The sequence below is a fragment of the Sander lucioperca genome, chromosome 21, assembly GCF_008315115.2.
Source record: "Sander lucioperca isolate FBNREF2018 chromosome 21, SLUC_FBN_1.2, whole genome shotgun sequence".
In the NCBI taxonomy this organism is placed as follows: domain Eukaryota; kingdom Metazoa; phylum Chordata; class Actinopteri; order Perciformes; family Percidae; genus Sander; species Sander lucioperca.
Window position 1 is genome coordinate 13,487,641 of NC_050193.1, and position 24,353 is coordinate 13,511,993.

Here is a 24,353-nt window from a genome sequence, read left to right on the forward strand (position 1 = left end):
ATAGTTTCCAGAGCCCAAGGTGACCTGATCTAAAATACAGTTGTGTAATGTACTTGTCCAACTCTGGTCCAATTACTCTTTTTCCAGAGCTTTAAACCACATCTTAAAGTGCTCTTCAGCAGATGAAATCTTCAGAGCTAGCAAAACTAGAACATTGTGATGTGAAATTAAGATTATTATGTCAAACTACTATTTCCATTCTTCTTGAGGTGTTTTAGGATGAGAAATCTTACCTGCCTGATGTAAAAGCAATGTTGATTTTCAGGTATCAAGTGCAAAAATTGTGGTTATTTCGTTTTAAATGTCACAGCAAGCCAAAAGAGCTCACAGGTGCAGAATTATATCCATGATGGATAACATTAAGAAACAGCTTTGCTCTTTCAAAGTGTTGGCTCACATGACTGCAGTTTCACACGCAGGAGTCACAGGGAAGGAAAGATGAGTGTTGGATTTTAATGAGGTGCGATGTTCCTCTTAAGGAATATGAATCCAAAGAACAAATTAGGGCTTCTGCAAGGACACCAAGCTATGATTTATAATATACACAGAAATCAGAGACATTTTATGTGAATAATCTGTGTTCCCATAGAATAAAGTTGGACAGTCTAAATTAAAAATGAAATAAAAGCTCTCCATGTAACATTCTAGATAATTCTAGGTTCACAAATATTAGGCGCTAGGGGTTAACTGAGGCGACTGGTAACATATCTCAGTAATGCGAGGCACATTAAATGTCAACGGCATTTTAATAACACACTCATTCAGAAGTGATTCAATATGTTTGGGATCTCTGAACTATGAAACCAGGGAATCCTTGACTATTTTCCTCCTGTATGACGTCTGGTCTGATGTTGGAGACCCTGCTGACATCACTGACAGGCTCAGTTCAGACTTGATGCTCCACTAATGAGGTACTGTACTGTGTAGTCCCTCAAGAGAGCGGACATCAGTGTTTTCCTGCACCAGCCTCCTCAGGCTCATGTGTCACACACTGCCACTGCTGTTTACAAAAGCAGAGCTGCACAGTGGTTGTTTTTTGTTGACATTCGGCCATATCAACACATATGTGACTCAAACCTCCATATAAGCTCTGTGTCTTTTTCATTTAAAATCTTGACACTGTTCTTTAGTTTTAGTAGCCTATCATTTTTCATCAGTGTGGAACATGTACCTGCTGTGGAAACAAATCTCCCTCTGGGATAAAAAAGGCTACCTATCCCCACAGCATGCTACTGATAATAATTTACCATTTACATACTTCACAACACAGTTATTTATAGGCTCTCGCAATCAGAGAAACAGGGAAACACAAACATGTGTTTTGGTTAACTAACAAATACTTTATTGTTTGAATTTATATAACTGAATGATGCCAGAATAGAACATCTTCATACATCATGACTAATTGTTTCATATGTTGATAAAAAAAATAGTAACCTTCCTAAAATTCTTGCCCTAATTTTATTTTGCAGCTCAAATATTTTGGGTCATAAAACAGCTGCATATCATCAGAAAAGATACACCGACATCAACCTCTGTTTCAGAAGTGCTGCTGCTGGGAGAGTACATGTTGTATTATGCTACATCTAGTGGTACAATATGTAAATAACAGTTTTTATACAAGTGATGCAACACACTGAGTCATTTAATGAAAACACAGGCAGTGTGTCTATACATTACACTGTGCAATGTACTGATGAACAAAATATATATAATGTCTTTGTGATTAACAGTGTTATATTTTAGAGTAAATCTTTTAGAAATGTTATCTAAAAACAGTTTGTTGCTCCCTCTAGTGGTATTCTGATGCCTTTTCTCTCTCCCTCTCTCTCACACACAGACACACATATATTTTCTAAAGCACATTAACAACAACAACAACAACAACAAATCAACTTTTTACACAGTAAAAAACAGTTACATATAATATACCACATATTGTGTAATAACAAATGTTACATATAACAGACATAATGTATAATACATCCTCTGTCTTTAAACTGCACTGACCAAACAGCAGTTTTACTCTGAAACACATATTCTATTTTCTCATCTTGTTTGGATCAGAATGACTCAAACAACTTCATTCTTTCTTGGGCAGAGAGGCCTTCTTTTAAACTCTGCAAGCCAAACACACATACAAAAATAAAAAATAAACAGAAAGAGTAAAAGTTCTTAATCTCCAGTTAGTATGACTGTAACACTTTAAAGTGAGTTGAAGGTTTAAAAAAAGTATTTAAAATGGTTCGTATGAAGGGAACATTTTTGGCATTTATCAATTGACAAAGGTTACCTTTGATCTCACTCCTCTGATCTGACGTGTGAGGGAGGATTTCTCTGTTTTATTCAGAAAAGCAACATTACTTGTGTTTGTCACAGTTTCCTCTGAAAAAAACAAGAGGGTAGGAACAGACAGGAAGGGAATTAAAGGAGTAGTTCTACATTTTGGGGAATGCAATTTATGAGAGTTAGATGAGGAGATGGATAGAGGTGCTGGTAAATGGATTTTGTTACCTTGGGACAGAGCCAGCTGTTTTCCCTTGTTTCCAGTCTTTATGCTAAGCTATTCTATAGGCTGCTGGCTGTAGCTACATAGTCACTGTACAGAATATTCTCCTCTAACTATTGGCAAGAAAGCAAATAAGCTTTATTTCTCAGACTTGAATGTGTGTGTGAGTAGAAAACAAAATAATAGTGTCTCACCGATGCTCTGTCCTGAGGCGTCCCCGCTTGGAGACCAAGTGGCGAACTTGACATCTTCACAGAGTTTGTTGACATCCTGGCTGTTCGTATAGAGGGCCTTGAGCTTGTTCTGGGCATATATTTTGTCCTGTTACACATACACACACATACACACAGACAGACATAGTTTATATTCAAAAGGGTTGAAGGAATCTGAGGCACCCAAGAGGGTAGTGGTTAAAAAGCCTTTAATATCTTCTTGGCTACATAAAGTCATTAGAACATGCCTATGCGGTTTCAATCATTAAGGCCTTCATCAGGGCAAGTACAAAATGGTCGCCTTTGGGCTGTCTCTAATACTTGTTTGAAAGTGATCGCATGGTCAATATCCCCCTTTTGAAACTAGAGCACCAGAGGGACACTTTCTACACACCCGAGCAGCACTCCATGCAGACTGTATTGTGACTGATAATTTATACTCATTCACTAATTTCAGTAAATACAAAATGAATCATGTTTTTGTTCAAGTATGAATGCAAAAGATTCTCTAACTATTTATTTCGCAATTTAATCTCGTAATCTAGCAAGATCCCCAGATGTTACAAGAGATTTCAGTACCATTCGAGCAATCTTCAAATCTTCTCTGAGAGAACGAGCTTCCTGTCTGAGAAATTGCATTTCTGCCTCTCTCGCTCGCAGAATCACCTGTAACATAAAGTACATCAACACAGTACATCACGGTTATTCAGTAGTTTATATGTTGTGTGTTATAGTAAAGGAGAGAAGAGTATACGTTAAGTGCAAACATTATACTGTATACCTATGGAAAACATTATCATTATTCCAACTTTTCTTCCAGCACTCACAAATGTATTTATAACCTCAAGTTGGATAAATCAATAATACACAAACCACTTATACCATCACAAACTAATTAAAATGCATGTTAACAATTGAACACACAGACAGCATCACTACTTTCTTCTTCTTGAAAGTTTTTTTGTTGGACAAAGATAAAGGTTAAACTGTGTTTTCCAGACACTTACCTCCATCTCATAGAAGTCATTTACTTGAGGGGCGACATGTGCTTGTTGTCCATTTAGCGAGAAATGTAGCTGAGACATGCCATCTGTCTCTCTCTTTAAGGGACGACAGGGACAGAGGGGGAGATGACACATTTTACAAATGGCTTTTGAAATACACACTGTTTACACTACTGACATGTGGATATGTTAATTGAAGACAAATGAAGAATACTCAGCTACACTGTCTGAGACACCTTTGTGGAAAGAAAATGTTTATACCTGCTTCTTTTTCAGCTCCTGGTTTTCTTTTTGGTACTGCATCAAAGCTTGTCTCTCATCCTGCAGCTCTTGGCTCAGCTGAGAGTTTTCCAGGCATCTCTGAGTGTGCTGAACCGACAACACCTCGAGCTCCTTATGCATCAACTGGATCTCCTTCCTGCAATGGCAAAGCAGAAGCATTATGTTGTACAGTAAAGTGAGCAGAGCAAGTAAAAAAGCTATTATGAGGAATTGGGAAAAACAGCTCCCAGACACAGGTCCAATGGCTAATAATTGTTGACTATTCTTCTTTATGGAAAAAACTGACATAAATGGTGAGACTTATAGTACAACTGGAGGAAAAATGTGAATCATTGACATTGTTCAAGACTAAATGGAGCTACACATTCGAAACACAGATTCACTATCAGGCCTGCATTGAATGATGGAAATATTGGGAGTGTATTTCCCAAATAGTTTTTGGCAGTGTTTTTACATCTTCATTAGAACAGGTGCATGTCCTAATAAGTTGTACATGGCATTTGTATATTCTTCCAACCAGTCTGTGTAAAAAAAAAAAAAAAGTTTGAGTTTATAAACACAATGGCAGTCTAATCTAGTATCTGCTCTCATGTTACTGTCCAGGTATCAGCACCATGGACAGCGGTCAGCGACACAGGCCAAGACCTTAGCTGCCACACCTGCAGCCAATTCAGGGCTCGTTAGTTTGTCTTCATCGGTGTGGTGAAGCGCACAGAAATGCTGCTGCCAAGGCTTTGTATGAACATCAACTTTAGTCGATCTTGACTGGAAAACCAAATACAGAGTGACTCCACCTGGTGGAAATACATTTTACCTGCTAGCTATTTAATTCATTAATTTATTTCAGAATCAGAATCAGAAAGGGTTTTATTGCCAAGTAAATTTTTAACACATACAAGGAATTTGTTTTGGTGTTGTTGGTGCACGTCACACATTCTCTAAATGGAATATTAAACAATATAAGTATAGGTATAAACAATATAAGTATAAGTATATGTACACAGTATGTATTAAATTAAAAATAAAGATAGAAATAAAAAGAGCATTACAGCAGAGAGAGTACAGTGGCATGAAGAGCCAGGGGTGGAGTGTGGAGAGTGTCACGGTGGTTTCTGGGCCTTTTATTGATTACTTAATTTTTCTTTTATTCAGAATTATCAATTTTCTTTTAACTTTAGAAAGGAAACTACACTAATTCTGAGTTAATGAATTGATTGATTATATTCTCAATCTAAGACAGGAAGTCAACCTGCCGTAGTTGATGTTTTTGTATGTTTCCGTTTGTGATGATTTCATTTTTAAGTGAAAAATGATGATTTTGCAGAAAGAAATAAGAAATAAATAAATACGTTCAAAAAAGGAAAACCCAGAACTGTAACCCCTGCAGTAATTCTAAAACCGCTTCACACCGCCAAACACCTTGTGATGTGTTACCTACCTTATGCAGTACTGAAAAATGTCACAATAAAATGCAATCCAATCCAAGAGTCCTGCAATATATGCTGCAGTAGTGTATAGTTAGATGTATGCAGGTGTCTTTCAGTAGCTTCAACGTAAGAGAAAAAACAAATGCAGTGAAAGGACCAGTAGTCACTCACTCATATTCAATGCGCAGTTGTGCGATGTCATCGCTCTCCTTGATGTGCTGTGCTGATCGGCTTTTCTCCAGCTCCTGTTTATGGGCTCTCCTCATTGCTACAATGGCTGCAGAAAGATATGAAAACTTGCGTAATTGTTTACCATTGTTACCTTAGAGTAACTTAATTTCTGCTAATCTTCAACTAACTTTTCACGATGGACAAAAGCTTCTTGTATAGTAAGTCTTCTTTTTGCTGATCTCATAAATTGTGCATATATATATATATATATATATATATATATATATATATATATATATATATATATATATATATATATATTGTATACTACCGGTCAAAAGCTTGGGGTCACTTAGAAATTTCCACTCCACTCTATTATAGACAGAATACCAGCTGAGATCAGTTGCATTGTTTTTTTAACCAGGGCAGCAGTTTTCAGATTACATTATGTGCTTACATAATTGCCATAGGGTTCTTCAATGTTTTCTCCGTTAGCCTTTTAAAATGGTATCAGATTAGTAAACAGAATGTGCCTTTGGAACACTGGTGAATGTTTGCTGATAATGGGCAATGTAGATATTGCATTTAAGATCAGCCACTTCTTTCTACAACAGTCGAGAACCATTTTGCAATGATGTAAGAACATAATGTAATCTGAAAACTGCTGCCCTGGTTAAAAAAACAATGCAGCTGACCTCAGCTGGTATTCTGTCTGTAATGGAGTGGAATGGAAATTTCTAAGTGACCCCAAACTTTTGACCGGTAGCGTATATTCGTAACATTTATTTAACTAATGCATTATAAGAATGTCCTTCATTGTTATATATTGTTTGTGAATCAATTTAAACACTGTTACAACTTCAGCAAAAATTCCCTGTCACAAAAAAAGAAGTGAAATTCAGTTTGTATTGACATAACAGCCTAAAGTGCTTTTATTTTTGTATGACTTCTTGCTGAAAGTTTACCTGCCATTGTGGCAGATGTCTCTTCCTGCAGCAGCTTGTCTTTCTCCTTCAGAAGTGCTGCCACCTCTGTCTGATGCTGCTGCTGTAGATCACCTATCAGCTGCCTGTGCATTTCCTCCATAGCAGTGACACCTTGATGACAGGATGCCTGTATTGAAATTTAGAAAATGTTCTCTATTCAAAATCAATAATTGCTTTCTTTAAGAGACAGAGTAGCTGATAAAGAAATAAGGTCTTTGTTACCTCAAGTTTTTCAAGATCTTTCTGGTAAGCCTCTCTCATGGCTGCTGCACCACCTGCCAATATTGTTTTTCTCTCCGCCGCAGTCTGGTCTGGTAGGGAGGAGGTACTTTCGGTCAAAGCAGGTGTCTCTGTGCAGGTTTTGGTCTGTTTCTCTTTGGAAGACTTGGTGTAGTAACCATGCAAGTGCTTCATCTCTTTTTCGTGGATCTGTTGCAGTTCCCTAATCTTCTCTTGAAACCCCATTTCCAGTTTTTTCATCCGTTCCTCATGATAATCCTCGATTTTCCGTAACTCTTCCAGGAGTCTCTGCTTCCCAGTCTCTGCAGATACTATCTTTTGCTCAGCGCGCTCCAGTTCTTCTCTTAATACGCTGTTGTCCTCCTGAAGCTGACATAAGGTGTGATTAAAAGCCTCCTGCTCATCCTTTAATGTGATATCCTGCTCTTCGCACAAAGCTTGCAGTTTGTCCTGTAACACCTCACTTTGCTGCTGCTCTAAATCTGAGTGCAGCCTGTCTAACAAATAAATTAACTTTGCCTGCTCCTGCATCCAATTTAAGTCAGCCGCAGAAGCATTTTCCCAATTATCATCCACTCTACACTCTACTGCATTGCCATCCGAAATCTCCTGGCAGAGTTGGTGTAAGGATTTAGCCCTTCTCTGCAGCCGGGATATTAGTCTCTCTAAGCAGTCTGGTTCTTTCTCTGCCTCTACCTTTTGGACATCAGATTCATTCCTTTCAGCTGGTTTTGCAGCTCCTTCTGAACCTCTGTCCTCTCCCTGCACTTGCTCCTCATAGGAAGCCAACTCTGGGGGGTTGATATCTGCCAGACCCTTCCTTTGAGGCTCCACTTTTTGATTATTTACTTGAGTCATGCTCTCATATTGATGCTGAACTTTTAAGGCAGCATAAATGAGCTCCGCTTCAGCACAGACTCCAACAATGACCTGCTCTAAAGGTCCATTGTTGTCACATTCTGCTCTCCCAGTACTTTTTGGGGGTTTTAAGGCTATTCTTTGGGAGATTATGTTTTTGTACTTTTGTGCCAAATCCCCCATATCCTCTCTTGATGCTAAGGATAGTTGCCCAATGCCATGTTGACTCTGAAGGACAGACAGAATTTGTTCTACTACAAATACTTCCCTCATTAAACACTTCCCAGCACTTTCCATGTCATCCTTTGGGGGCTTACTTTGAGCACTAATGTTGCTCTCAGCTCCAGCTAATATCTCATCATTGAGGATCCTGTCCTCTCCTTTGCTTTCATTGTGTGATTCATGCTGCTGTTTCTCTGCATCTTTCTTTCCCTGCTGAAGGCAGGCAGCAACGGTTGCTAGTTGCTTCTCAAAGTCCGTAATATTAATTGGAGTAGCTTGGAGCCTCTCTCTGCAGTCTTGTATGATGTTCAGTGCGACCTGAAACCTACCAACCAACATCCTACAGCGGTTTTCTGTCTCCTGGGCAAAGCGCTGGCTCTGCTTGGCCTGACTGTGAAGCAGCAGACTGAGGTGCTGAGCCGTGGCTCGGCTTTGAGTTAGCTGGGAGCAAAGGTGGGGGTCCCGGCAGCTGATGTGACTCTGGTGCTCCTCCAGTCTTTGCATGATGTCCCTTAGTTTCTCCTCTGTTAAATAAAGCTTGGTTTCAAGCATCTGGATCACAGACATAAATCTTTCTGGGTAATCTCCTGCATGTTCAACTGCATTTGAGTCTCTTGCATTCGGCCTGCTGTCATTTACAGTGAGAAGATCAGTTGTCTGTCTCTCATTTTTCTCATCCTTCAACTGAGAAAAGGCACAGGTGCAACCTTTCAATACATCATTCAGCTTCACTTCCGTGTCCTCCAGGCTATTACCTAGGACTTCCATCTTCAGCAAAACTTCACTCAGCTCTTGCTCCTTCCTGTCCAGGAGTCTCTCGTAGCCTTCTCGTATATCCTGTGTTTCAGACTCCTTTTGCTGCACCTTCCCCAAGGCCAGCTGCAGCTCCTCACTAACTCTCTCGTATGAGTGCTCAAGATTGTAGTAGTGCGTCTCATCTGTTTTCAAGCGGCTTTGCAGCCTGCTCACCTCCTCATCTGCCTCACATAACTGGTTCTGCAGCTCTTGACAGCGATGGTCGAGCTGCTCTCTTTCCTCTTGAAGTTTCTGCACAGCAGATACTGTACACGCTAGCTCCTCTTGAAGCTGTTGTTGAGCCTCCTCAATGTCCTTGGTCCAGGTGTGAGTCTTATTCAGGCTCTCAACCTGCTGTTCAGCCCTGTCCAGTCTCTTCTGAAGGTCGTGTGAGTGTTGCTCTGCCTGTGCCAGGCTAGCGGCCAAGCTCTTCCGTTCTCTGTCCTGACTTGCTTGAAGGAGTGTGAGGTGCTTCTGCAGGCGAGCCTCCTTTTGAGCCTGCGCTTCCTCATTAGCATGAAGTTGAGTTGTCACCTCTTGGAGATGTTTGTGCAAGCGATCAGCCTCCTGCTGGAGACTGTGGAAACTCTGCAACTCCTGCTGCAGCTGTGTGAAGCGCAACCCGGCCTCCCTCCTCTGCTCCTCACTGGCACTCAGCTGGGCCTTCAGGGTCGCCACGCAATGCTCCCACTCCATCTGCTGCTCATGAAACTGCCGACGATCTTGCTCCAGATGGGCTTGTGCAAGTGCTGTGGCGTCACCCGTGACCAGTAGCTGCGCTTGTTGAGCTAAGAGATCTACCCTTCGCCGTAGTTCATCTTCCCTGGCTTCCTCCTGGCTACTCTTTTGAGCCTCTAGCTCAAAGCGGAGATCATGGTTTATCTTCTGCAGCCGCTGTAAAGCCAATGTTTGTTGTTCCGAAGACGAGTTGGAGAAAGGATCATTCTATGGGACAACAGTGAGCTTTTAGGGCAAACTGTGCTTTGCATGCTGATTTGGTATATGTTTGAGTGTCTTCTGTGTTATACCTGTGGATGCACCCTTTCCTTGGAATGCTTCTCTCTCTCTTGTTTTAGCTCTTCCTGCAGATCCCTGTTTAACTGCTGCAGTCGAGAGAATTCCTTCTGTGTTTGTTCCAGCTGTAGAGAAATAGTAACAAAACTGTCACACGAATCAGGTATTCCTGTGTTTACGTATTTAGGTGAACATGCTTTAGTCAATTGTTGTGTCAATTGTGTCAATTACAAACATACACACACACACACTCAAACATAATCCCACCTCTTTGACAAGTTGCCCAGGTTGCTGCTCACAGGGAAATTTATCCTTCTCTTTTGTGCGCTCACAGGTGGCGTTCATTGATACTTGTTGCTCCAAACACTCAAGATTTGAAAGCATTGTTGTGGAGGTAGAGCTGTCACTTCCAGCTCCTTCTACACACGGTGATACATCTGTCACACCTGGTGCACAGAAGGTTATACACAGAAATAAATTTAGTACAATGTGATATGTAATGATATGTAGACATGTATCATTGCGTCTGTTCCCCTATGAAGCAAATATATAGAACATGATTGCAAACCACTAATATAGAAGCACCACGTGGTTGCAACATGAAGCGTACACTGAAGACAGAAAGCACCTTCACCCTCGTCCACCTGCCGTGGAGGAGCAGAGGAGGAGGCGATCATTGACGATGCATCAGCAGAACTCTCCTCTGTCTCTGGCTGCAGTTTGACTTCCTGTTTTTTCTGCTGTTGATGTGTTTCCTCTGCACTGTCACTGGTTTTGTGCTCTTGCAAAAAGCTGTCTGGGTGTTCAGCTTTCTCCAGACCCTCAGCTGACTGTGAGTCTGCATGCTGTGATTTCTGATGAGTCTCTTGCTCTGAAAGGGAGCTGTGAGAAATGAAAAGGGAACTTATGTAGACTATGTACTGCTAATTGGCACCAATTATACAGCATTTTTAACAAGTTTATTTACCTTGTGGCGTCAAGGGTAAGACTGGGCCTCACATTCTTCAACACTGCTTGGACCCAGTTGTGTCTCATCTCAGAGGTCATAGCACCGAGTGTGTACACTCCATCTCTGGTCTGTGGTAAGAAATTAAATATTATTCGTTACACACCTTAAAGTGAAAGGTAGTGGATGTGTTGGCTTTAAAAACCGGTTTCCATCTTGTCACAGTTTATCTAAAATGTGTGAATACTTTGATTTACCCTCAATATTTGGTAACATCAAAGAAGCTTGACTCCTCTTTACTCAAGCATCCAATCCAATCTCAATGTAATATGTTTTATGGTTAGTGAAACCGTTTTTCAAATGTACTACAATATGTTGCAAAGAAGAATGTGCACAGACTGTAGTAGATGTGTATATGGATTGTTACTGGTATACAATAAGAAAACAGCACAATACAACACAGTACAGTAAGAAAGCAGGAATACTGGCGGTTTGCAATGGCATCCAGAACCAGACGGATAAAATCACTACACTGTAAGAAAACAATCCGTTGAAAAACAGATAATGTCCTGGCAGAAAATTACCAGTACCTTTTCCGTTAAGTTTACGGACAGAAAATTCTGTAGCTTTACAATATACCCTCTGTACCTTTAACGGACATTTCTGTCAAAAATCCAAATACGGAAAAACACCTGTGAAATATCATTACTGAAAATGTCTTCATATTAACACAGTATATTAGTCCGTATTTCTACAGACTTTTCTAACAGTGTACTTTGTGAACTCACTGAAGTAATTCACATGTGGAGAATTGCAGATAAGCATATTACATCTCTAATAACACCAGAACAGAACAAGCCTTATAGTAAGTGAGCATATTTGCCTTCAGATCAAGTGTAATCCAGTTTGATTGCACAGATGCAGAGGAATAAATAACTCACAAAATAAAGGGGAGTTTGCAGAGAATACTCAGGGTTTCATCAAAAATAAACCAGGAGGACATAAAAGAGGACATCAAACCTCAAACACAGAGGAGCCAAAAAGCCCCATGATTCCAGAGTGGCAGAGAGATTTGTTTATGTGGATTCCTACACTAGATATTTAAGACCACAATAAGTTTGACAGCATAAATAACACAACAAACTAAAATCAACCTTGGTACAAGTGCAAAGCAACAGAGCCTGTATAATTTACGCCCACAGAGTTCCCCCATACTAGGTCCACACTTGCTTAAACAGCGTCTGCAGACTGAGAAATTCCTAGTAGAAAAGCCAAAATAATTAATTTTAATAATAATTCATACTTTTTATTGATCCCCAGTGGGGTAATTACAATGTACACTCTGTTTGTTAGAACACACTACACACAGGCCTGAAATACACACATGCTCAGGTCCTATACATGCACAAATGGAGAGATGTCAGAGTGAGGGGCTGCGACTGCTGGACAATTGGGGGGATTCGTTGCCTTGCCCAAAAGCACCTTGGCAGTGCCCAGGAGCATCCGGGCAACTGGCATCTGAACTAGCATCTCTCCAGCTACAGTCTGCAGTCCACACTCCATACTTTGGTCCATACATTGACTTGAACCAGCAACCCTGCGTTTCCCAACCCAACTCCCTACGGACTGAGCTACTGCCACCCCAAAGTCACAAATGGGCTGCTGGTCCATTTTTCTTTTCTAGCTCCAACAGGCAGCTTCAACCAAAAGTGATGCTTAAACATCCTTGATTCTGATTGGTTAGACTCTGGCACATACTATTTGGCCTACCTGCCTGTGTAGCAGCTGGATTCTTTTATTTTATTGCTCTAAATATTTATTGAGCCATGAATATGTGGGTAAAATGAAATCATAAGAAATAAATCTACAGAACTGTTTTTAAAATTCAAAAATGTCTGTCTTTACTATACTGAAATGATATATATATGTTATCAGACTCATCCTACTATTTGCATTACTCATTTGTTTGACTGTAAATTTGAGAAGTTATTGAACTCACATGAATTTGAAAACCACAGTTCTTCTGAGCTGGGTAGTCTTTGATGTCAAAACATGTGGACAAGTTTATCTCACCGTCCACATCAGCTGCCTGAAATGAACAATCAAGGAACAAAGAAAGCTTAGGGCAAATATCTGTGACATGAAACTCCATTGAAGCATTCACTCACAGTTAATGTTGAGTAGCGCGTCATATGTCTGGGTCATGATTTGTTTTTTACCTACAGTATTTAATTATTTTGTTAGGATCAATCTCCATACTGACAGACATATGAGCTTCTTATTCAACTGTAAAGTTACATTTATCTTGTTTTCTTTTTAACAGAGCAGAATATAGCAGAATACCAGCGCACCTCCTCAGCTATTGAATCTTTGTAGAACTTCAGGATTTGGTCAGTCAGGACAAACCAGTGTTTCTGCCACTAAGCAGAACAAGACAGTGCACAGGATTATTAGCTTGTCAGACCTGTAATCATGCCACTGTTCCTCAAATTTTAAGTAGAAGTGACTTGACCAGTTCACCTGACCAGATGCATCCTTCCGCATCATCCATCCTTTCTTAAAGTTGAGCAGGGCAGGCTGAAGAAGAAGCAAAGCATCTTATTTGCAATACCAAAGAAATATTGTGTATCATAATAATGGCTAGGAATAATCAACAAATGTGATCCATTACTTTATTGATGAACATCATCATTAATTATTCTGGGTCTCGGTCACGAGCCACACCTGGGCCTGGGATGGTTCTCATTATAAAGATCACCACCTTCCTACAGAGACCAGCTCTTCCCTCACCGCAGCTGTCATTTTGGTTTTGCTTGTTACAGACATTTCCACACAGCCATACACACATAGATGACTGATTACTGACTTCAACGTTTCTGTTTTTTCAGTATGGTTTCGGTAAATATATGCCTATTTTACACTTATACCTCTTCTGCTTTCCCATGTTTGTTGCAGCCTATGAGCCAGCTGTGACACAAGATAAACACAAACATCTGAGTTTCACTAAAGGTTAGCTAATGTTTTAAACACGATTCTTTGTTCATGATATTTTATTGTGTGATTCTTTAGAGTTCAGATATTGTGCAGTTCCTGTCTTTCAATACCCCAATGACCTCAACTTCATTTCACTCTTTGAAAATCCTGATCATTTCATGAATTTGTAAATGAGGCATGACAAAATACACAAATCACCAACGTATGAAATGGTAAGAAACATTGCAAACACAAAAACCAACAAAGCCTCATTATCAAGTGCTATATACACTATCATTTAAATAAATGGTCAACTGCACAGGCCCCAAAATGTGGCATGCCTTCAGTAACCAGCAAGAAACCGGACTGGACATATCCTTCATATCATATACTCCTGCCTGTCACACTCACATCATGATTATTATTGAAACTATGGTAACAGCAGAGGCAGTGCCATTATTGGCTATGACTTCATTTGGCTTTTAACTCAGCAATATTTTTGATAAGCAGGAAAACAAAGAATTTGGATTATTAAGATCATTGCAGTGTCCACCTTTAAATGTAGGGGCTACATGAGTCAGTTCCAACTGACTATATGCAAGAAGATATAGAACAATTAATATATGTATGTCATTTGCTGATTGGTATAGACAGCAGCAGTTAACAGTTAACCTACTTTAGTGTGTAATCATAAATACATATTAAAAGTAAAAGTACCTGTTTCTTTACTTTGTTGCAGTGATGACGAAATGAAGTGGTGGAAACCAAAGAGGAGGAAGACTCCAGTGGCTCAGAGGAGCTGCTTGTTTTCATTTTCTCAGCTTTATTGCCATGACACTGGTCTTTGTTATCCCTTTAATAATGGAAACATAAATGGAACAGATTAACAAAACTGGTTATCCTATTTCATTTGAAATATAGCACAATAACAGTAACAACTAAAATCCTCTAAAATTATTCAAAAATAACAACAAACCTGATTTGCTCATCAGAGAACAGCTGGCCAGAATTCAGGGCTTTTTTTTCTGCAGTTTGTCCTTTTTTTACTTGTGAACTTGATACTGCATGGTCTGAATCTGTAGCTGTATCAGCTGTATATAAAGCAATTTCAGAAGCTTCTTTAGTGACATTGTGATTAACAAAGAACAAAAAAAAAACCTGAATAAATAAAATAATACAAATGAGCCACTACATTTAGATTTTTAGCCATATCTAGGTAATTTTGACTGTAATATAACTTAATTTGGATAACTATTCTGTATAATACTTTAGAAATAGACATACATAAATAACACATGAATGCAATTACCGCCTCCGGTGGATCTTTGGTCGAGTCTGCTGAGAGAGCGGCTGCTTCTTATGAACGGAGCAGCAGTGAGAGAGGAGGTGTGGAGGGACGAGAAGCTGCGGCTGCTGCAGAGGCGGAAAGCTGATCTGGCCGGGCGAGATGCTTGTCTGGTACCCTGGTGGTCTTGGTGGCTGAGGCTGCCTCTTTTCAAACTGCCACCAGCCTTACTGCCGCTAGCAGTTGACTCACTACCTCTGCTGCTGAGGCTTTTGCTCCTTCCAACACTAATGCTGGTTTTAGACGTACTCCTGCCAGTCTGTTTACCTCTACTAGATGCAGGTACAGTTAATGCTGCTGGTTCCTTTGGGAGAAAGAAAAGAGCAAGAGTAGAGACTAGTGATTGTCTGAGAAAATAAGTCACAAAAATACAGATTTGTAAGAATAAAGTTTTGTATGGTTTTCAGTTTTGAGGATGATAATATTAAATATATCAAACATCGCACCTCTTGCTCAACCCCATCCCAACCTGGACTCTTTGACACATACAATCCAATCACGACTGGAGAGAACCTTTTAATCCTCAAAAGAGCTCTTAATTTGCTTAAGTACCATCTGACCGACACTGTGATCATGGACACAAACACACTTGAACTTAATCACTCTTGAGCAATGGAAAGCCATCAGACATAGGCAGTTTATTCCAGTCTCTAGAGATGCAAACTCACCAACTGCAGGGGCAATCAATCTGTGGCCGGACCACAAGACAGAAAAATCAATTAGAGGAGGCTCGAAGAGTCCTGACTTTGCAGCTTGTGAAGGTTGTAAATGCACTAACTTCATCTTCGGCCATTAATGGTTACATAAATAAAACCAAATGCAGGCACGTCTAGCAAAAACGTGCACCCAGTCTGAGAAAATTGTGTCTATGAGTATGCTACAGGGTTTAAACGCTCAAAGGTATTTGGGGGATCTTATTTAAAGGACCCCCACATGATCCCGTAAATGATGTGTCAATTTCATAACTCAAAACAATCTTAACAATACTGCTGTTGCATTTTATAAACATCATAAACTATCTCAAATCTTGTTTATTGTGATCAAATGTGCTCTACATCAATATGTTTCCAATGCAGCTGAGCAACAGTCTGCAGGTGGAAAATACATTTTCTAGAAGATTGAATGAAAAATGAAAATGTAAAGTAAGTCGTAATTAAGGGGCACATGTTACCTAATCCTCATGACATTTCTAATAAAGGATGAACACACTTAAGGTCATCACTTACCAAACCAGCATTTATGAAGTGAGTTTGGCACTTACCTTCCCCCCTGTCTTCTGTGCAGGTTTGTTGGTCTTAGAGTTGACCAGGCTATCAGGCCACCTGTTATAGATAAGATTAAGACAGTTAAGCATAAACCATCCTGTCATCCTGCACTTTCAGAAACTTTTAGTGGGGGGGGGGTCACAGTGTTATCATTACATTTTATTTGGCAATATTTAATAATGTATACACATTTATAGAAAGCATTCCTGAACTGATCATTTTACTGTATGTATTATGTGTACTTGTAAGCTAATTAACAGCTTGTGGATGTGGCCCAAGTTATTGGAAATAGTATGTAGTTGACAAGCATCTGTGCCAGTGATCATTGTTGTTGTTTCAAAGGGATAATCCGACACAATTATTTCAAGTGGAGTTCAAGATTCAGAAAAAATAATTAAAGTTATTGATAATTTCTGTGCTCCTTATGCCTACCTGACAAGTCAAAAAGCTCTTTCCCGAATCAGTCTACTGCACTGTTTAGAAAACGCAATGCAAAATCATTACTGAAGGTCAACATGTTGTCTTTTTCTCTAATTTTGCCAAAATGACACATGGAAAAGCTGTGATTACTTCAGAGGAGATGGAGGGGCTTTTTACGTCGTAAATTAGAGCCCAGAGTTGGCAGGATGGTGCCAGGAAACATTTACATAATTTGTCAGCCAGAGACTGTGCACAGAGTCTACAATGCTAAGTGTTAAAAAACATTTTAATCTATACCACATCCATCTCTCTCACATCAAGAAAGAGAGAATTCACTGCCAATAAACTGATCACAGTTAGAAACAGAATAGGTAAATATTACAAACTTTTGTCTATAAAGAATTGAACATGCTCACTGTTCCTTACTTGTGTATTTAGTATTTCAGCTGCCAGGTGAGAATACTGCATGCATGTTTATTATTATTATAGATATGTTATGGACATCGCAATCCAAACATAGCTTAAAAGCAATGATACACTGATAAATATAGGAAAACTGGATAATTCTGACTTACCTTGGCGCCTTAGACATCATTTTTGGCAGTATAATGAAAAAACACTGAATGAGAATATTAAGATAAATGTGAGAACTTCTGGCTGATATTGTTATCCATCTGCAAAAGAGGTGCGCTCCCTCTCACTCAATCTGGCAAAAACCAGAGAGAACAAATCACAAACAGGTCTTTACAATAGTAACACACACACACACACACACACACACACACACACACACACACACAATCCCATACAGAGTTGACAAACTCCATTAGAGTTTTACAGGATTAAGCCAACAGCTTAACAGGATTACTTCACTGTATTTTAGTGATGTGGACATACCTGCCTACAATGTCTAGAAATACTGCAAAGGCTCTCAAAGTTTATATCATGACACAGTATTTAACTTATATGAGTACAATCCACAACAGTAGTGGAGAGAAACACATGAACCAAGTCCAACAGAGAAGGATTTGCTCTGCTGAGAACACACACACAGCTGTCACTGTGGATCTGTGAGCTGTGACCTGACCTGAACTATCAAAAACTACTGTACATTACTAGTCTGAATAAAAGCACTTCTTACACACCAAGAAATCAGTTATCATGTGATTATAGCAAATGTGCCTAAACTCATTAGTAAATCAGTTGTGTGGTCAAGGCAAAAAAGTGTAAAGCAGTACACTGAGATGGAAAATACAGTAGGCTATATATACAAAAAGGTTTGAAGTAAATTCCTCCAATCTGGAGAAAGGTAGAAATGAGTTGATCAGATTTACAGACACAAGTGCAAGGCTCACACGTGAACAAAACTGGCTCTAAAGAAAAAATGACAACTTTACAGCCAATTTTATGATTTTGAGACGAGTAAGAAATTGTTTAACCGTTTTTTCTAAAGGTTAAACACTATGTCAAATAGCTTAATCTTATGCCATGAGGCAATTCTAAGTAGCTGTAACTGATTATAGTGTTAACTAGTGTTACTAAACACGTAAATCTGACACACACTTTTACACACACTATATCTTTTGTTTATCATTTTTCAATTCCAAATACTGGCATGAAAGAGAAATGTAAAAAGTGTTAATATGGCATGTTATTTTTAGTACCATAGGTAAGGTTGGCCCATTGTAGCTTCCAGTTCTAGTTAACCTTAGTCTGGCCTGACCTCCACGGTGCTGTGGAGTAAATGAACCTCAACTGCATACTAAAATTAACATTGGGTATACTTCAAGTGCTCTGAACATTTAGTAATTATTGTTCACTTAAAATGTTTATTTTGCCAAATCTGAACCCATAAAACTCGCCTTTGGACGAATTAACTAAAAAGAGACAACGTTAAATATGGTATTAAACTAGCTTTAACTCGGAAAATTGCAATGATTAAACTGCACTTTTACACGTACTTTCTATTTTCCCAGGTCACTTGAATGCTGCATTTGAAACATTTGCGGTCGGTCTCAAAGTTAGGGGGGTCTCAACCATACTGTCTATAGTCTCAACTCCAACAATTCTGTACAACATAATACAGAATAACGTGTTATTATAACTATGTGTAACAGTTACTAATATTGCAATTATCTTAATTTTTACATCTATCTGCACTGTTCTCTCCTCCCTGACAATGCCGGCGTTGATTGGCTGGCTGTCACATTACCTCACAGCTGATTTCGTTGGATGAGGTGTTGTGTGCTGCTTTGACCGTTCATCACTTATTTTCATGTAGCCATTTCTGGTTAGCAACGCTGAAAAGTAGCATAGCAGTCATCGTCAACTGTAGCAAGCTACTATGGCACAGGCAGCACCGGCGAATGTCTTCGACGCAAACAACTCTCAGATCCAGGTGGAACACGATAAAAAGCGTCGGCAGTTTGTTATAAGACTAAATGGTAAGTTCAACATGTAAACATTAGCATGCTAGCTGGCTAATGTTAGCTCAGAGGTTGGTGTAGCTAGGTTTTCTTGCTGGCAACGTCGTCGCGGTGTCCTTATTGATAACTCCAGCTGCCATTTCACACACGGAGGCTTTATTTAATTCACATAGTCGGAATGTCACGTCTTTATTCCATTATTACTCAGTGTCAGCTGACACTAGGAACTAAACAGACGACTGTGCTTCTTGGTCAAAGCTGCTGATTTCCTTGACTTGTAACTTCACCAGCTTGTTTTTCGGAAACATTTTCTTCGTTCCATTCTAATACACCCATGATGGTTCCATTCTTGAAAGCAAATATGCAACTTTCAATGTCTTCCACTTACAAAAGACAATTTAATAGACATTCCTAACTATCAATCATTATTTTTAGTGACGTTACCGTATAACAACTTAGTTATCCAACATGTATGCTTAAAACACCAACAAAAATGAAATTCCCTGAATAGACAATTTTTAGAATTTTTTTTATCAGACCCATATATGGGTTGTGGCACTTCTTTTTATAACTTTTATTTCAAACCAATTTTATTTACACAGTGATTTATATATGTTTAAGTTTAAAGCTGATTCTTTTTAGTTTATGACAAACTAAACGGGTGTTTTGAAGTGTATAAATGTGTGTGTATATGTCCAGGTTAGTTTAATTTAATGTTTTCATGGAAATATCTATGAATTTTTAATGTGTGACATGTATTCACAGCAAATAGGTGAAGATCTTTATCACATTTCTGTCTCTCTCCTACCAGCTACATTATCCTTTTCCACAAGCATTGTCTGAACCTGCTAGGCAATGTGTTCTTTTCTATTATAGTTATAGGCTATTAACTTTGGCACCATATGGTATCAAACCCTCTTGTTTAGAGTTTATTGAAAGCTCACTGAAGGAAATTACTCATGCCTTGTCTTATTGTGCAGCCAAGTTGCAGTATTATGTATAGATTTCAAGCTGCTCCTGCAACTTGATCAATAACTTAGCCTGTGGGCTTACGCTCAATTTTTGTGAATCGACTTTGCCTCTAAAGATTGACAATTGCATTTTAAGTATTATCACTATCCCCCAGCAAGGTGGGTTTGCTGTTGCCTTTTGCAAGCTGTATGAAACTGGGTCGGGTTGAGACCAACTTAACACAATCAAGAACTATGACCTCTGTCTGCCCTCAGGATCTCATGATCGTGCAGTTCTGCTGTATGAATATGTTGGGAAGAAGACAGTTGACTTGCAACACACTGAAGTTCCAGATGCTTACAGAGGTAGAGGAATAGCCAAGCACCTGGCCAAGGTAAAACTCCTAAAGAAACTCATTATTTTCATCTATCATCATTGTAGTAGTAGTTTATTTTGAACATGTAAAAAAAAAAAAAAAAAAAAATATATATATATATATAATTAAAATGACAGATAAATAAGGACATGTACTTCTCAGCACAATCTACCAAAGTTATCATAAGTAATTCAAATAAGAAATTCCCATGTTCAAAAAGGAGTAGGAAGTTCATAAACTAACTTTCCTAGTCCTACTCCCTTTCTCTATTTTTATCTTTTATTGTAAAGTGATTGCATGATTACCAAAAATTATAAATGTTGTTTTATTTAAGTTCAGTGTTAGTTTATTTGCATCAAACATGCATTTTCCACTGTATCCAAGAGTTGTTCCAAATTTTCCCCAGAACAGATTAAAATGGTTTTCAATTTTTTTGACCCCTCCCATACATTATTTATATACAAGTTAAACAACAATGGTCCCAACACTGACCCCTGGGGGGACCCCACAGGTGATTTTCTTTAAAGGTCCCATGGCATGAACATTTCACTTTATGAGGTTTTTTAACATTAATATGAGTCCCCCCAGCCTGCCTATGGTCCCCCAGTGGCTAGAAATGGTGATAGGTGTAAACCGAGCCCTGGGTATCCTGCTCTGCCTTTGAGAAAATGAAAGCTCAGATGGGTCAATCTGGAATCTGCTCCTTATGAGCTCATAAAGAGCAAGGTTACCTCCCCTTTCTCTGCTTTTCCCGCCCAGAGAATTTGGCCCGCCCATGAGAGAGAGAGACATCATGGCTTTCAAACGAGCAAAGTGGCAGTTGGTCAAGGCCCCACCCCCCCTTCTCTCCTCCTCAAAAGCTACAGACACAGACATGGCACATACTAAGGAAAGCTCATTGTGGGACTGGCTCTAGTGGCTGTAATTCTGCACCAAGGCTGAATTTCGGGAAAGAGACTTCAGATACAGTATTAGGGGACCACTAAGGTCTATATAAAAGATACTTCAGATACAGTATTAGGGGACCACTAAGGTCTGTATAAAAGCATCCAAAGAGCACTATGTCATGGGACCTTTAACTTTGATTTATGGTTTTGCAGTTCAACATATTGTTGTCAATTTATATAAGTAGCTATTTAACCAAGAAAGTGCAGTCCCCCTAAATCCATATTTGTATAATTTCATGATCAATAAATTGTGGTCTACTGTATCAAATGCCTTCTTAAGATCCAAGAATATCCCCACTTCATATTTTTTTTGTTCTATTGCTGTTATTTCTTCTACAAATTGAATAAGTGCATGTGAAGTTGTCCTATTAGCCCTGAAACCATATTGCTGATCACACAGTATATTATGTTTAGTAACAAAATTATCTTAAGAGAAGAGAGAACGTTTATCTTTCTGTTCATTTCTTAAAGGCCCAATATGTTGTAATATTATAATAACATTAAAAATATAAAATGCCTGTCAGAACCGTTGTGATGTGGTTTTATGCTTCTGTGATGGCAGGCAGCCATGGATTTTGTGGTGGAAGAGGATCTGAAAGCCCACTTGACCTGCTGGTACATTCAGAAATATGTCAAAGAGAATCCTCAGCCTCAATACTTTGAACATATTTATCAATGACCCTACATGACTCTGACAGAGAAGAGGAGGAGAAAGAGACTCCCAGGGGATAAATGCTGTGTGGCATCATGCTTTGGAGTTACAGGCTGACATACAACAAATGACCTTCCAGGCATGTCCCTCCAGAGACAACTGATCTCACGGCAAAGACGTCCATGAGCTGAACGTTGGGTCTACGGGTCCGTAATGTGGGGATACACACTCGCCAGAAACAGGAACTGCATCTGCTGGTCACTAGCTGTAAAAACATGAGCAAATAAACTAACCAAAGCTGAAGCCTGTTACCTCATACAGAAACCTTCAGGATCCACCCATTATGGACTGGAAACAAGGGTTAGGCTGCATTCACATCAAATCGGGCGTTTCGGCGAAAACGCCAGTCCCCCCATTCATGTGAATATGGCTAGTGCGATTAGGCTGCAGAGGATGCCGGAAAAAAACGCAGCAGCTTACAAAAGAAAAGTTGAAACAGAATAAACTTTTGGAGAAACGCAACCCGACGACACTGCCAATCATGTCAAGTGTGTCGTACTGGCAAACAAACTAAACACAATGGAGTGGGGAACACAATGGAGATACAAATGGGTCGTTTAGGTGACACTCCCATACCGTCGCACAACGCTGCGCTGATCACCACAACGCCTGATTTGGTGGGAATGCAGCCTTAGGCCTGTAATGAGAACAGATGCGAGTCAAATCTTATATGTTGCAAATTTCCTGTCCTTTGGACTCACTGGTTGTGAGCAGAAGCCATAATAGCTTCACTGATGCTCAAAGTTGATGACTTTTATATTTCGACCTTTTTTGTTATTTCTTTTCTATTTTGCTTTCCTCTCCTCTCTTTAAAGTGTTTTTAGGGCTGAAATGCTACTTTGGTAAACTGATTCATAAAAATAGAATGAGAGTAGAACAGACATTCCCATTCAAATCAACATAGCAGGATGGTTGGAGTGGCGGCCATTTTTATGTGCCATTGCAAACGGACTGACCGTTGTAGCGAGCTAACTCATTCTATTTCTATGGTCAATGCACAGTGCTGAGCACCATTTTCTTTTGAACTAATCAAATTACCACAGCAAACAGTTCAATGTCCACTCTACTTGTATTATATTTTTATGCTGTGAATGCTAAACGCATCTTTAACATTAAGATACTCAAGAGGTTTTTTTTTTCTTGGTAATTGCAAAGAGGTATAGGCATAAATTGGTGGGTAATTTTTTAAAAAACAATCTGCATTTTGAAGACATTATTTTCCCAAACTCTCAATTTGGTTCCAGTGTTATCTCTATCCACTCTTCCCAGTAACAAATGTACCCGTTCATTATTGGAGTCACAAATGGATTAGTCAAAGGTGCAGAGATTTGTAAACCAAAGAACACAAACTGAGTCGAACTCTGGGGACAAAACTCGTAATTGTCTCCATTGTATGTGTTAAATATTACAGGCACTCGTGATACATTGGGTCTGAAGGTTGTCCACGTGGAGATGGATAAATATCTCTGCTTAAAACGGCATTTCAAAAACAGCAGTTATATTCAGGGCATTTACATTGTATTGTGTCCACCATCACAATAATGACACTGGATCGCCGAAGCTTACTCACTTGTTTTTTTTTTCTTGTCATTTGATCCTTTTTGTTCGTACTCACAAGGCTTCTTTCACCAGCTGATATTAAAATGATAAAGGTCATCATGGAAGAAATGTTTTACTGAAGGAGGTTTACTGTGGTTTCCCTTTTTTAGGCTCTTCATGAGCTTCTGCTGTTGACAATCTTCATGTGTTGAGGAGAAAAATACCTCAGGTTCCTCAACACACTCTGGCAGGACACACATCAACTGCTTTAATCACTTGAGGTAATTGCAGGAAACCACTTTACCTTTGTAAAACTTTGCTTTTGGTGACACACCTATTGATAGACCAAGGTATGATTTTAGTTGTGTGTGTGTGAGTGTGTGTGTGTGTGTGTGTGTGTGTGTGTGTGTGTGTTTTTTCTTGAAAGGAAACAAATGTCTGATGTAACCGTTTTGAACAGGTGGCTCGACCATAATGTACCAATTCCTGTTATAGTGTTTTACTTTTTTTCCCCCATTCTTCTTGTATAAATAAATAAAACAATACTCATCACATTGTTAATGTCAAAGTATGTATTTATAACAAAACAGGAAAAGATGCACATACAGCCAACTTTAAAGAGTAGATTAGATACTGCAAAATAGATTTTCATTAGGGGTGCAGCCAACTGAGCTGTTGTTGTTATTACAGTGCCAAACTAGTTTTTAGTAATGGGGCATAAAAGCAATTATGT

General features: G+C 39.2%; 2 protein-coding genes across 5 annotated transcripts; one reads left to right on the forward strand and one right to left on the reverse strand.

Annotated features, from left to right (window-relative positions):
* Positions 1 to 727: 727 nt before the first annotated feature.
* LOC116065483 (trichohyalin-like) lies at positions 728 to 17,438 on the reverse strand. Of its 4 annotated transcripts, XM_031321030.2 has the most exons (21): positions 17,245 to 17,438; positions 16,246 to 16,306; positions 14,949 to 15,288; positions 14,616 to 14,715; positions 14,357 to 14,492; positions 13,187 to 13,243; positions 13,018 to 13,086; positions 12,666 to 12,755; positions 10,688 to 10,797; positions 10,349 to 10,602; positions 9,988 to 10,166; positions 9,735 to 9,845; positions 6,814 to 9,651; positions 6,571 to 6,718; positions 5,606 to 5,711; positions 3,987 to 4,143; positions 3,729 to 3,821; positions 3,301 to 3,387; positions 2,704 to 2,830; positions 2,294 to 2,385; positions 728 to 2,120 (listed from the first exon to the last, which is right to left on the reverse strand). In XM_031321030.2, the coding sequence occupies exons 1-21, from the start codon at positions 17,262 to 17,264 to the stop codon at positions 2,064 to 2,066; spliced, it is 5,232 nt and encodes a 1,743-aa protein (XP_031176890.1). In that variant the 5' UTR covers positions 17,265 to 17,438; the 3' UTR covers positions 728 to 2,063. The 4 variants fall into 4 exon arrangements, with proteins under 4 accessions (XP_031176890.1, XP_035852839.1, XP_035852840.1 ...); XM_035996946.1 differs by lacking the exon at positions 13,018 to 13,086; XM_035996947.1 differs by lacking the exons at positions 13,018 to 13,086; positions 13,187 to 13,243.
* A 1,329-nt stretch (positions 17,439 to 18,767) lies between these two features.
* natd1 lies at positions 18,768 to 23,833 on the forward strand. Its single transcript, XM_031320776.2, has 3 exons — positions 18,768 to 19,113; positions 20,322 to 20,440; positions 21,932 to 23,833. Exons 1-3 carry the CDS (start codon positions 19,014 to 19,016, stop codon positions 22,046 to 22,048), a joined length of 336 nt encoding a protein of 111 aa, XP_031176636.1. The 5' UTR covers positions 18,768 to 19,013; the 3' UTR covers positions 22,049 to 23,833.
* Positions 23,834 to 24,353: the final 520 nt, after the last annotated feature.

What these genes read in the sequence shown, in the direction of transcription:
- natd1 (XM_031320776.2), top strand. Translation starts at nt 19,014, where the DNA reads ATGGCACAGGCAGCACCGGCGAATGTCTTCGACGCAAACAACTCTCAG. An exon ending in GTTTGTTATAAGACTAAATG is followed by an intron (nt 19,114 to 20,321) that starts GTAAGTTCAACA and finishes GTCTGCCCTCAG; the next exon opens with GATCTCATGATCGTGCAGTT. An exon ending in TAGCCAAGCACCTGGCCAAG is followed by an intron (nt 20,441 to 21,931) that starts GTAAAACTCCTA and finishes CTGTGATGGCAG; the next exon opens with GCAGCCATGGATTTTGTGGT.
- LOC116065483 (XM_031321030.2), bottom strand. Translation starts at nt 17,264, where the DNA reads ATGATGTCTAAGGCGCCAAG. An exon ending in CACAGAAGACAGGGGGGAAG is followed by an intron (nt 15,289 to 16,245) that starts GTAAGTGCCAAA and finishes TTTCTCCCAAAG; the next exon opens with GAACCAGCAGCATTAACTGT. An exon ending in ATGACTTCTATGAGATGGAG is followed by an intron (nt 3,388 to 3,728) that starts GTAAGTGTCTGG and finishes TTTATGTTACAG; the next exon opens with GTGATTCTGCGAGCGAGAGA.